Below are 13,364 nucleotides of genomic sequence, written 5' to 3' on the forward strand. Positions count from 1 at the left end.
ACTTTATGGACTCGTGAGCTGTACAATTTGAGTTTAAAAGCAGCTTAATTTTAAAGGTATTTAAACGCTTAAAGAGAGACTATTATTTTTAATCTGAGAACTTCAAAGTGATTTCTTTTCCCTAGAATTTGTTTTGTTGTTTCTTTTACAGAGAATGGAAAAAACCCACAAACCTTAATTTGCAGAGACAATTTGTGCCACAGTAAATTTCAGACCAGAGCAAAGGCTGAAGCAGAGTCAGAGATCTCTTAAAATGAGGTTGTAATTAGCCCTCACGGCTGCAGTTACATTGCCTCTAACTGACTGTGCTGCTGGAGAGGCCTCGTGATTGGGGTTGGTAACATAGAGGACCTGGAGACAGGGGCTGTCCTCCCCGTTCTGGGGCCGGAAAGGTGCCTGTGTTTCTCTGCTGGTGTGTTGATTTTTGTGAAGTGATACTATTTCTGTTCCTCAGACTGGGTTTTGTGAAGGCAAGGGTAGAAATTTGCTGTCAGTTTGATAAACAGGGAGAACTTGAGACATTTTGTATTCACTGCATCTCACCACATTTTCAGGCCAAAACAGGTCATATCTATTTTCAATTGACTGCATTGCTGGTAAGAGTAGTAAACATTTGGAAGCGGGTAGATGTTTGCTACCTTCGTGGAGTTCTGCGGGGGGAACGGTGGAACTAAAATTTTTCTTCCAGGCTCCATATAATATTTACCTGGATATAAGGAAGGAATTGTTAGTCAAGATCCTTCTCAGTCATCATTAAGCAGTGAGTTACACAAATATTTCTGCCTGGGACACTGAAGGTTGGCAAGGGGCGATGAGCTGCGTGGCAGGGATAAAGACGGGGAGAGAACGGGGCAGTGGAGATGACCCTGTGAGCCCTGCTGCCTCTTCCCAGTTCAATGATTTCTGTGGGAAGGGCTTTGTATTGGTTACCAACCTCTCTGTCCTTCATTTCTTGGAAGGAGACTGCTTGCATGTGACCAGTAAACCTTCAGAAAGAAATTGGAGAGACGTAGGGATAAATGGAATATTCAGACTTATAATTTGATGCCAACAAAAAACTGTTGGGATGGATATTAAATCTCATGCTCCAGAGCTTTAATCAGTCTCTAGGTTGGTCTCATCCTGATCTCCAGAAATGAATGGGGAGCAAGGAGGAGATTATTCCTCTGATCCTTATTTACAGATTTCCTGTGCTTGCTTTTGAACCAGCTGATGCTGTGCTTTGGCAGCGATGGGATGCAGAGCAAGACAGCCCTTGGGTCTCACCAGGCTGGCAGTCTCTGCGTTGTTAATCACTGACTTAAATGAAATAACTTGCTCCTGCCACGGGGCACTCCTGATGCGTGCGAGGAGGTGGGGAGCTAACTGTGACTGATGAAGGCTGGATTACAGCGCTTGTGTGCGCGCGGAGGAGTCCGTGTCTCTGCAAACAGCCCCGTCGCATTCAGCGGGGCCAAGGGCAGCCCACAGCCCAGCTCTACCTGAGCGGGGCTCGGGAGCAGCCCCTGGGTGCTCAGGAAGCGTGCAAAGAGCTGTGGGTGAAAGCAGCTGTAGAAACACAGAGAGGCTTGTTATTGCTCGGCGTCGCTTCAGGTCGCTGTCTTCCTGCGACGGGGGTGTGACGGGGTTTCTGATCCAGGGTCCTGCCTGGCTTTGCTCTCTGAAGGCTGTTGCTGCCATGTTTTGTTTTTCAAAGATGGAATTATTTTCCAGAGAATAAGTGTTTCTAATTGCGTTTGGATTCCAGCATGAAAAATCGCCTAGCTGGAGGCTTTTGCAGAAGCCTGAAGTGGTTACTGTTCTGTGTCGTAGGTGTGAAGGATACTTGAAGTAATGCATTACTCCGGTCTCGTTCATTTGTAAATGCAGCGAGGTCACAGCCTGCTCACCAAAATGCTTCACACTGTTGAATTTGGAAGAAGAGACAAAATAGTTTTCCTGTGTTGTCTCTTCTTTCTGTTGCTGGATCTGTTGTGGATTTTATTTTTGTCAGTATAATGTGGATAAAAGTGTAAGATTCTCTTCGCTTCTAAGATCTGCTATGGCTGGCAAGACCCAGGCTGACCTCCCTGCCTCTGTGTGCCCTGCCAAAATCTGCCGTGGCTGCAGGCGCGCTTCCCAGCACGTGCCTTGGAGGGGACAGCAGGGCCCGGAGGGGACAGGGACGGGGACAGGGCTGGGCCGGGCCCCGCAGCGAGGTGCTGGGTGCTGCTGGAAGGGTGCGTGGCTGCGTGATGCAGCCCTTACTCGGGGGATGCATGGCTTATGGCCGTGTGTGGCTGGAGAGACGGGTTTGTCCATGTGTGATCAGTCCTGTTGGCCTCCAGCCTCCGGGGACCAGCGTTCGGTCCCGGTGAAGGTGAGCATACGAAGTCTCTGCAGTCACACTGCTGGCATTCTTCTGGAAAAGCCTCTCTGACCTTGATGCTTGGCTTAAGTCCGATTTTTCTAGGTATGAATTCCTTCCAGAACATAACTTGGTTTTGTTGTTTTCAAGTCCTCACAGCTACAGCTTTTACTGTTGCTGCTACCCATCTAAAGGTCAGCGCTTTTAAAATAAAATACTCCTCTAAGCTGCCAGGCTCTGTCCTTTCTGCTGCTGATCCATCCCTCGAGCGAGCCGATGTTGTCTCTGTTCCTGTGTAGCAAAGGCGCAGGGATCGAAGATCTTAACTGCCTTGCTCTGTTCTGGGCCTTGTACCGTACCTTTGTTTTACTTTTTTCATCTATTTCGTTTCTTCTCAGTGTGCTTTTTCTTCCCAGTTGAGCTGCTATTTACTGGAAAACAGGGAATCAATGCTGGTGTCGTCCCAGGGAGAGGAGAGGGGCTTTGGCTCTGGGACGAGGGGTGCCCTATGAACGCTGCTGGCTGAAGCCATCTCTGGGTTTCCTCCCTTGCAGGTGTGTTCTTCACCTTTCATACCTTTCACTTGGAGAATGGCCACGACTACCTCCTCATCACTGAAAATACCAGCTTTGCTCAGCCACTGAAGCAACTGACGGGCTCTCGGCTCCCTGCCCCGCTTAGCGCAGGGCTCTTCGGAAACTTCTCTGCTCAAATTCGCTTCATCTCGGACTTCTCCATGTCCTATGAGGGTTTCAACATCACCTTCTCAGGTAAGGGCAGAGGTGGACAAGAACTTCGTTCTTTCCCTTTCCTTCCCACTTTTCTGCAAATCTTGGGATTACCTTTGTTGATGTAGTGCACGTGATTTGGGTCACTGACGCTCCCTCCTCATGTAAACCCAATAAATTATTCTAGCATTAAACCACAGTATGTCCCAAGAAATATTCTCAGTGCGGTCCGCATAGCACCAGATGTAGCAGTTTTGTCTGCCTTGAGCCCCAGTGGGTGACTGGATTGAACCCACTGGAATTAAATTCCACCACAGAGGTGTTTGTTGCCTTCTCCCTCCTCACGAGGTCATCTTTTCTGCTCTGTTTATGGAGTTTCACCTGGCATTTTGTTGCGGTATCCTTATCCCCTTTCCTCCAGATGCCTTCCTTCTCTGTTTATCAGTGGAAAATCACTGCAGTAGTTACAACATTTCCAACATGGGAAGCTGGGACAGATGGGAGCTTTTGGAAGGCAGCGTTGAGCAATCTGGCCCTCTTGGATAAGGAGCAAGGCAGAGCTGGTCACTCCCATTGTCCGTCTGGTCTCTCTCTTTTCCGTTGGTTCGTTGCTTCACTTGGATGCTCCTCCAGTGACCCAGCCTCTGCAGCTGACTTCAGCCTGTGCTAGAGGCAACATGTGCCATGTGCAGCCGAGTCCGGGTTTCCATGGGCCCACTGGCATTGCTGGGGAACTGGCAGTATTTTCCCGTGCTGGGCTTCCTCCAGTTGACCTGCTATGACGGCAGCTGGAAGCAGACCTGCTGGGGCACGTAGCAGGGCATGAAGGGATGCGGGATTTTGCTGGCTGCGGCATCCCTGCTCAGCCCTGCTGTGGTGGGGAAGATCTGGCTGTGCTTCTGCCCTCAGCATTCCCAGTGAGCCAGTCCAGCCCGGCACTTACTGAACCAAGCCGCTTCGGTTGCGGGCTCCAACTCTTTGTGATTATACCAAATGCTGGTTTCTTCAACAGAAATTCCAGATTTTCAGCAGTTGTCAGTGAAGAGTAGCGTGTGTGCAGTGCTCTTGTGGAGACGCTCGAAGAAAGGCGCGTTTGCCTATGCAGAACAGATCATTGCACTTGCCAAGGGTTGCTTTGCATGGGTGGTCTCTGGTTGAAGGGCGCAAGGTGTTTAACGGCGTCCTTTAACCCGAAGGCCTGCAGATGACTGCCCGAGTGTTTGCCTGTGCACACCTCTCAGAAAACAGCATCTTTACTGCCCGAGTGCCCCGACAAGCCCTGCTGTAAAGCAATCAGTTAATGGACAACGCTTACTGTGTCGGCGCTGTTCTTTACTGTGTCTCAGCATATTTAGTCCTGAGGGCAGCAGCTGCAAATTCAGCAGGCTGGTGTGGGAGGGAAATGACTGGTTTTACTGGGGAGCTCGGTGCTGCTGTGCTGGCTGGCTTTGGCGGATGGAGCCGTTGCCATAGATGCAGATAAAACCTGCTGCACTGAGAGCGCTGGCTTCTGATACCGTTATTCTGGCCTCTGAAGTCAGGGATTTGCGTCTGATGCTCCATGGAAACTAGTCTGAAAGTTTCCAATTAACTTTCATTTTGAGGGGGAAAAATGGCTTTTTGCCTTAAAAGAATTGAGTCAAATTTTCTAATTATAACTATTATTTTTAATGTGTTTGGGGACCTGTTTCCTTTCTTGGAAAATGAAAATGGGAGACAGTTACATCTTAACCATATTTTGTACTATGCAAGTACAAAGGCCTTGTACTTTGCAGATCTGTTATTTTTCAAAAAATAGCCCTCAAAACAGGTTTCCTTCAGAATGTTCTGTGGTCAGAGACACACGTTTGGCTATTAGCCGTAATGCTACATGACCTTCCATTTAGCAGCAGCTGGAATGTTCTCCTGCGTTCCCCGAGCAGGATGCTGCGTTCATTCATTTTCAGGGTTGGCCACGCAGAGACAGCAGAAATCCCAGCCGGATCAGTTCATCTTCCCTGGACTGGACCAGAGGGAGAATGACAAATCTTCACCGTGTTTTGTCATCGCTGATGTCACTTTCTTGTTTGTCTGACAACGATGACAGAAAATGAGACCTGTTGTATTTTGAGTTGATTCCAGTCAAGATCCTGGCAACACCCTGGGGCTGCACGCTGCGAGTGAAACCCAAGCTGGTGTTCGTGGCCTCAGCAGGGCTACGTCTTGCGTGGAGGCTTCCTTTGCAGAGCGTCACTGTGGCTGGATCCAAACTCAGAGCTCCCTCCTCATCCTCGTGGTCAGGGACTGGGCTACCCTCACTGGTGAGAGCGAGGTGTCACCCTGCCCTTCCGTAAGTGTCTGTTTGTTCCCCACAGAATATGATTTGGAGCCCTGTGACGAGCCGGAGGTGCCAGCCTATAGCATCAGGAAGGGCCTGCAGTTCGGAGTGGGGGATGTCCTCACCTTTTCCTGCTTCCCCGGCTACCGGCTGGAGGGCGCATCCCGCATCACCTGCCTCGGGGGGAGACGGCGTGTGTGGAGTTCGCCTCTGCCAAGGTGTGTTGGTAGGTGGTCACGTGCTTTCATTTTGCTTGGTTGGTTACGCTGTGCTGGATGGTTTCGGTGGGCAGGGATGGGTGGCATCCCCCAGGATGGCATCTTCCTACTCGTGGCAGGGCCGGTGCAGGGATAGGGGAGAGGGAGCTGAGTGCCAAGTGTGCAGCAGGCTGGGTCACGGGGGTCAGCAGAAGCCCTGCGTCTCCGCAGCCCGTCCACGGTGCTGCGGTCGAGCCCCGGTGATGGTGCAAGTGAAGGAATCGCAAGCCATGGGAGAGCCGTCATCCCTGTTGGGATGGTTTCTGTAAAACAGCATGGCTTTAAGGCCATCCTCCCTTTGAATCACGGTTGTAAAGCTGAATAGTCCAGACGTGAAAGCTGCTTCTGGGTGGGTGATCTTAAGCAATGCAGATTCCATGTTCGTATGGGTGTCTCCAGGAAGCCTCCTCTGCCTTTTACGTTTTCCGTGTCCTCCAGAGTTTTCTTGCACCTTTCACTTCTCCTCCTCCTAACCATTGCAAGTCCTTTTTGCAACCCCTCCAGCCGTTATTTATACTAACAAATAAACCGAAGGGTAAAGGAGAGGAAAAATTCATCTGCAACACGGAGCTGGTTCCTGGCCGTCGTCCCTGATGCAGATGGGCTACAGACGCTCCTGTCTGGCAGGGTCTGCGGAGCACCCCCCTGCCCAGCCCCCAGCACCCTCCGAGCGTAACAGCGTAAAAGAACAAAAACGGCAATGTGCTACAGCAAGAAAGCAGAAAGGGAGAAGGATGCTTCAGGCCTTTGCAAAAAGATTTAACGTATTTTTTTTGTGGTACAGTTTAGTAAGTAGGAAACTGTTGAGTGCTCTGCTGCTGCCTGGCTCACCCAGAGCCATGGAGGATGCATTCGAACCAGGCAGCCCGGATCGCTCACCGGTTCCCACTCTGGCAAAGCCTGCTAGGTAGATTTTCCTGATGTGCGTTAGGGACCCTTGAGGAGAGAGCATCCCAGCGAGAGCCAGTCTGCTGTTGAGTCGTGTCATGCTGAATGCGTTTCCCAGCACTGCCTCAAGCTTCGGTCACAGGGTTGCATCATCCCGCTGTGACAAGCAGCCTCTTCAGGGCGTGAATAATAATCAGGTTGCAGAGAAAGCTAATCAGGGGAACAGAAATCAAAAAGAATCGTAACAAAGCTTGAAACTTGATCCTTGGACATCATCACTGAGTGGACACGCTGGCTTCCGTTTGCCAAGTCCCTACTGCAGCTGGCTGTGAATTAGCATCTCGGTTTTGTAATCGTGCGTCACATTCGCTGCCTGGTGCCATGCCCAGAGCTCTGGGGGCAGGGTGACGGCTTCGTCCACAGTGTCCCCGCTGCACGCGCGGATCCACGTGCTCGCCCTGGGTGTAGGTGGATGTTGGAGACTTAACCATTAAGATCACAGGAGACATAATTGATTTTTCCAGACACTTTTTATTCAGTTCCTGGTCTGGAGATGGGTCTGGAGAGAAAGGAGAATGGTTTGTTCCTTTGGCCAGCCCCTCACTCCAGGGCAGGAATGGTCCCCACCGACTGCTACTTCAGACCAAATCCCAAGTGGTGATGTCTCCAGCCTCATCCCTGCGTAATCTGTGCTGAAGTGAATATCCTGCTTTTCATACATGGCAAGAGAAGAGGAGCAAGTCGCGTCCAAAGCATCTCCTCTCGGTGTATCTGCTGCTGCTTCCTTCCTTAAGCCTCGTGCTTTACTGGAGGCCCAGGAGGGGTGGCAGAGTCGGTGCAGAAAGCTGCACCTGCACCCGATGGTTTCCCCCAGCTCCATTGATGCTGCGTGCTGTGAAGGGCTGGTGAAGACAAGGCAGAGGTAGCTGAGCAGAAAAGCTGTTTTCAGGGTGAGTTGGAGTGACTCTCCCCAGCCGTGCGTGCAGAACACCGGGACGCAAAGGAACCGGGAGCCAGCGCTTTACAGCTGAAAATATTTCAGAGTGAATAGGCCAAGAAAATGACGACTTCTGGTTTGTTCATGTGGGAGCTAATCAGGGAGTAACAAAAAACCCTCAACACAAGGTGGCTGCAAGGCAGGTTTACGGGTGTTGAGGGATTGTGTGTGTAGCAAAGCAGCTGCGATGGTCCTGGCTGAAGCCGGGCGCTCGGATGAGACAGCAGCTCCCGGCAGCAGGCGTCCTCGGAGGAGGGCATCCCATGGATGCCGTTCTACAGGTGGGCCCTCCAGCTGGCTGGGAGTGCTGTGGGCTTTTGCTTCCTCCCCGTGATGACAGCAGGTGAGAGCGTGTTTTTGCCTTGTCCGGGGAGCTCTGGCAGAGCTCGGTGCAGTCACAGCCGTGCTGCGCCTCGCGCTCAGACGCGCTCCGGGGTCTGCTCACTGCTTCGTGTAGTGAAGCCGTGCCCATAGCAGTCCTCTTGCACTGTGGCAGGTTCGTATGAGAGAGAGATTGTGTCCTTAAAAGCTTGCAGTTGAAATACGTAAAATACAGAGGTGAGGGATGGTTGTTGCTGGTTTCCAGAAGCATTAAACTGTGATCTCTTGGCATCCGAGACAGATCAAACCTTCCAAAGTGCCATCCTCTTCGTTCTCTGAAGAGGATCATTCTGCCAAGTTTTGAGTCACACAAATCTTCTGAATTCAAATCGGGCTCAAAATCAAATGCTTTTCACACTATGCAGAGTAGAAAAGGAAGCAGGTCTGGTGAAGGAGCAGAGAAGTCTCACTAGCAGAATGTAATGGAGCAGGGACGGACTGCAGGTCGTAGTGAATAACAACAGGGAAAGGACTGACTCTTTCTTTCCTGATTTCCTTCTTTCTGAAATCATGGCTGTTTATAACCTGTCTTGGGACATAAACTCATCTCGGGGAGGGTGGAAACAGTTGCAGTAACATTAACTACCCCTGCCCTTCCAGTTCCCCGGGCAGGAGGTGTGCAGGGATACCCACGTCAGGCTCTGCTCTGCTGTCCCCAGCCCCGTGCCTTCTGAACAAGAAAGGTCAATGTTGTCTGTGCCACAGAAAGACCTGAGCCCACTGTTGTTCTTTGAGTGACTAGCTTCTGAAGCGGAGGGGCATAAGCATCTCTCGTTTTCTCTCTTTTCCTAGTGGGAACGGATGTAATTGTTAGCCACAAAGCTGGGAAGAAGGAAAAAGCAGGGAGCAGGGGACCACAAGGTCCTTTAAAAAACTGGTTAACTGGTGAACTGGAGAGCTGAGGGCAGCACTAACAACAGAGAAGGTCAAATTTTGCCCTCTTCAGCTTTCAGGAAATTATTTTGGGGAAGATTTTGAAATTCAGACTTAGCTTTATCATTTGTAGCTGTCTGGAAGTGTCACTAAGCATAGCTTTCTGCACAGAGCGCTCTGGCACTCGCAGCACGTTGGTGCCAGCGATCAGGGGTGTGCTGTGCTGGCTGGTGAGCGAATACCATGACTTTTATATGCTGTGTATGGGTATAGGAGGAACTTTGTATAAATATGGAAAAGACCTGAAATATTTCCATCTAATAAGATGGTTTTTATTTTCCTTCTGGTTCATGAATCAGGAAGGAGCATAAACACAGGCACTGTTTTGAACAGCTGGTGGCTTTCCAGGGATTTGGGAATGTCCTTCTGAAATGGGTCCCAAGATAGCATTTGAGCACGCCAGCTTTCTGAGACTCAGTTTCCCTGTCTGTATAAGGAGAGGGTATTAATCTCTCTTGTAAGGCGCCTGAGGTTTAATGATGATAGGAGTGCTAGTAAGTACTGTTTGGTTTACTGACTACGCTTGGCAGTAGAGTCCCCGGCTGTGTTAGCAGATGGGTGTAGAAAGCGGTGAGCATCTGCGGCCATGTGGAGGAATCACCTGCATGTGTTGTATGGCTAGAATATACGTGTGGTTGTTAAAACATGGTTTTTTCTCTTTATATAGCTGAATGTGGTTCATCTGTAACTGGAACCCAAGGTGTCCTGCTGTCCCCCAACTATCCAATAAACTATAACAACAACCATGAGTGCATCTACTCCATCCAGACCCAGCCAGGAAAGGGGATCCAGCTGAAAGCCAGGACTTTTGAACTGGAGGCAGGAGATGTCCTCAAGGTAATTCTTCTGTCTGGAGCAATGAAGCAGTACCATGCTGCTAGTGAGAGGAAGAACTGAAAGGGAAGTGAGGTTCTAAAATTTTAATGGAGTTGGCTGAGACTTAGGTCTGGAGAATGCTGCCCAGGCAGCGCTGACAGCGCAGTGGAGATCTCTGGAAGAGTCTCCTGCTAGGAATTGGACTGGCATCCCCCAGCAGCCCTGCAGAGGGCTGGTGTCACCCATAGGCACTGCTGGGTTCTTAAGCGACTGTTTTGAAGACAGCAGCGGGATTCCCATGGACCAGACTGAACTTCAGGCAGGGCAGCTGGGCTAGAATACCGCCTGTGTGTATCCCCTCTGAGGTTAGAGCAAGACACGAGATACATCCGTAACACAGTAGCTTCCAGCCCGAGGACACTGTCTGATCAGCGCGTGTCACCGCTGCGCATTAGTTTGCTGTGCTTAAAACCTGGCTGTGTCCTCTCAGCGAGGCAGCACCTCCGGACTTCAGCTCATCGCAGGCTCTGGCAGCAGCCCCCAGGCCATGGTGAATGTCCTTTGCACTCCAGCCCAGCTGGTAATTTGAGGCTTCAGTCGGCGGATGGATGCGTAAACAAATTCTGTATCCGTTAAAAATAGAGTTATCTTTGCTGTATCAGTTCACCTTCTGCTGTGAAGTCTTCTCTGAGATTTAGAGATTTGTTGGAACGACAGGGGTTCTTGCTTTGTAGCTAAACTTCACTTTTTATCTGCATAGTTGCAGAGGGCAAACTGTTAGCACATGAGGAAGTGCGAGGTTCTTAGAGTTATTTTTGTGTTTTTTTTAAGAATCAAGGCTGATTTGTCCCCAAAAGAGTCTATTTAAACGCAGAACTCCAAACTCAAGCTCTTCAGCATTCTCATACTCAGCTTAATCTGCATTTACAAGCTTCAGGGCTCTGTATAGGAGGAGACAAATCCAGGCTGAGTTTCTATTAACCACAAAGAAATGGTTTTGTAGGCGGCGTTAGTATTACAAGATGGGTGCTGCTGTGCTAAGCCATCTTCCCGGAGAACGCTGTCCTGATTTAAGTGCCGTACTTCTGCACTGCGAGATAGGTGTAATCCACATATTGTCAGCTCACAAATGACTGGAAAGAGAGAGAGATTTGCAGCTAATGCAAAGAATATACTCGTGAAAGAAATTATGTTCTCTCAACGGGTTTGTCATCAACTTCTCATCTGCTGCTGAGGAAAGTTGCTATCAATCTCCACCAGTGAGAAGCTGCTCTTTACCCTCAGAGAGAATCACGCTATCTGAAAGAAAGAAAGAAAAAAAAACCACGTTTGTTTTTTTCTTAAGTAATAGCGGGGTCAAAGCACTTCTGTGAGTCACTGTGGGGAGGAAACGTTTTTCCCGGTAGCTGCACTGCACCTGTGGAAGGAGAGCTTGGTTCAGAGAACACAGCCCTGAGTGCAGTACACGCTGGAGGGTCAGGAGAGGGCTGTGGACCCTCCAGGGGGTGAGTCCTGCTCCGCAGACGAGCGGCACCGTGGAGTCTCGTCAAGTCAGACTCTTAGTTGGGAAAATTTCACTGGCTTCGAGGGAACTGTGTCTGTGTGCACACTCGTGGATGATTTGGTCCCTCAAGTAGCAAACAAAAGATGTTTTCCAGTATCTGTTTCTTGTTCCTCCCAGGTCTACGACGGCAGCAATAGCTCTGCTCGCCTGCTGGGCTCCTTCAGCCGCGCCGAAATGCTCGGCACCAGCATAAACAGCACTTCCAGCAGCATGTGGCTGGAGTTCATCACCGACGGCCACAACACGAGCAAAGGCTTCGAGCTGCAGTTTTCTAGTAAGTCTTAGGCCCAGACCCTTGTGAGGGGGGAGTCTGAGGTGTGATGGTAGATTTTTGTTACCGTTGCATGACTGGAGGAAGCAGTCCTTTCCTTAAGGATCTTGTAGTTTAAAGTGAAATTGGAGTGGGGGAGATGATTTTGCCAGCAAACCTGTTACAACTGAGGCAGCAGTGATATAGAAATTTTGGATTGAAGCTGAGATACCAGGTGTCTGGGATCTCGTTCAAATATTAATTAAAAAAAGTATTAATTTTCAATATGGTGTTTTTTTCTCTCTAGCAAAAGATTTTAAGAAGAAAATATTCATATGATCTGGTGGTAACAGCTCCTGGCTGTTAAATATGTGATGAAAACAGATGCTGTTTCTCCTGCTCCAGGTTTTGAACTCATTAAATGCGAGGACCCTGGCATCCCACAGTTTGGCTACAAGGTCCATGACGAGGGGCACTTTGCTGGCAGCTCCGTGTCCTTTAGCTGTGACCCGGGCTATACCCTGCGAGGCAGCCGGGTGCTGGTCTGCCTGACAGGGGAGCGGAGAGCTTGGGATCAACCCCTGCCAACCTGTGTAGGTGAGACAGCTCTTGCTTTTGAAACGTCCTCTAGCAAGTACTTTGCTTGTGGGCATCACACTGAATGCTCTTTCTTCCTCCTTGCTAATACATGTGACCTTAACTCTGATATTGACTGCACCTACCTATGTTAACAAAGACCAGGAGAAGGATACTATGGAAGGCATCTTCAGATTGGGAGCACTGGTCTCTGCAAGATGTCTACAAGCAACCTTAACATGAAACGCTGTGCTCTGAGCACAGTTTTGAGAAGGTTTCTTGCTTCACTGAAGGAGACTACTGCTTTTGCAGTCCTTGTCCTTTCACTTGAATCTGTTAAACAGGGTGGCACTTTCTGATTATGGCAGACATCAACATGTGTCCAGGCGTTTGACAGTTCAGAGTCATGTTCATTTGAGAGCTACATGGCTTCTGATCCCACATCCTCAGACATTTTAATGCCCTCAATCTTTTCTCAGCTAAGTCCTGAGTCCTCTTTCACCTCTAGCTCTCCAGAAGGATGTCTTCGTGCTTTGAAAATTCTGATACTGTGTTTTGTGTATCGAAGTGAAGTGCTGTTGCTCTGTTACTTGACAGTTTCATAATTAACTCATGTTTCCAGGACACGGTGAAGTTCTTACAGACCGAGTCCTCTGAGACATCTCAACAACCGGCAGGCTGGTCAGAGGTGATGTGCTCAGATGTTGGCAGGCTGTATTCTCCCATCAGTTAGGACCATTCTTTATGTAGTAACTCTCTGCTGAACTTTAGCCTAGATTATTGAGGTAAAAAGACAAATTTCTGTGATTTATGCATCTTCTTAACCTTTGCCCTATTAGCTGTACATATATTACATGTGAACGGTCATGTCTGTGAGCACGTGAAAGCTTGAAGAATTTTAGTGGACATGTTACGAAAACGTATTCAAAATTCTCACGTTCTTTTGAGGTTCATTTAGCAGGTACATACGTGTGTTGGCTTCTTCGTTTTGTCACACTGATGAATCGTTACGACGTTTTGCAGCCACGAGCAGAATCGACCTCTTTCACCCCACATGTGTGAATCAGGGAAAGCAGGATGCTGGGAGGCTCTGCCTTCGCTCACTACAGAGCCAAAAGGTGTAGGGAAGCTTTGACAGCATGTCCGGTGTCAGGAATGCGTGCTGAAGTGTAGAGTTACTCTGATAACTCGGTCTTTAGATGATTTAAATGACTCTTTTTGTTTTGTAGGCTTGAAGAATCTCTTTAAATGGCAAGAAATACCCTGTTGTATTCGTAGGATGAGATTTGCATTGTTGCCAAGTAAGAACT

General features: G+C 49.2%; 1 protein-coding gene across 2 annotated transcripts in view; it reads left to right on the forward strand.

The window, feature by feature from the left end:
* The window catches only part of CSMD2 (CUB and Sushi multiple domains 2), a 306,819-nt gene that overhangs the window by 194,593 nt on the left and 98,862 nt on the right, over nt 1-13,364 (forward strand). For both annotated transcript variants that reach the window (XM_075437890.1, XM_075437891.1), the window contains 5 exons: nt 2,902-3,117; nt 5,430-5,618; nt 9,516-9,685; nt 11,346-11,502; nt 11,884-12,075. In XM_075437890.1, the coding sequence (XP_075294005.1) occupies nt 2,902-3,117; nt 5,430-5,618; nt 9,516-9,685; nt 11,346-11,502; nt 11,884-12,075 (924 nt within the window). The remainder of the gene's footprint in view (nt 1-2,901; nt 3,118-5,429; nt 5,619-9,515; nt 9,686-11,345; nt 11,503-11,883; nt 12,076-13,364) is intronic.

The sequence above is a fragment of the Opisthocomus hoazin genome, chromosome 17, assembly GCF_030867145.1.
Source record: "Opisthocomus hoazin isolate bOpiHoa1 chromosome 17, bOpiHoa1.hap1, whole genome shotgun sequence".
NCBI lineage: Eukaryota > Metazoa > Chordata > Aves > Opisthocomiformes > Opisthocomidae > Opisthocomus > Opisthocomus hoazin.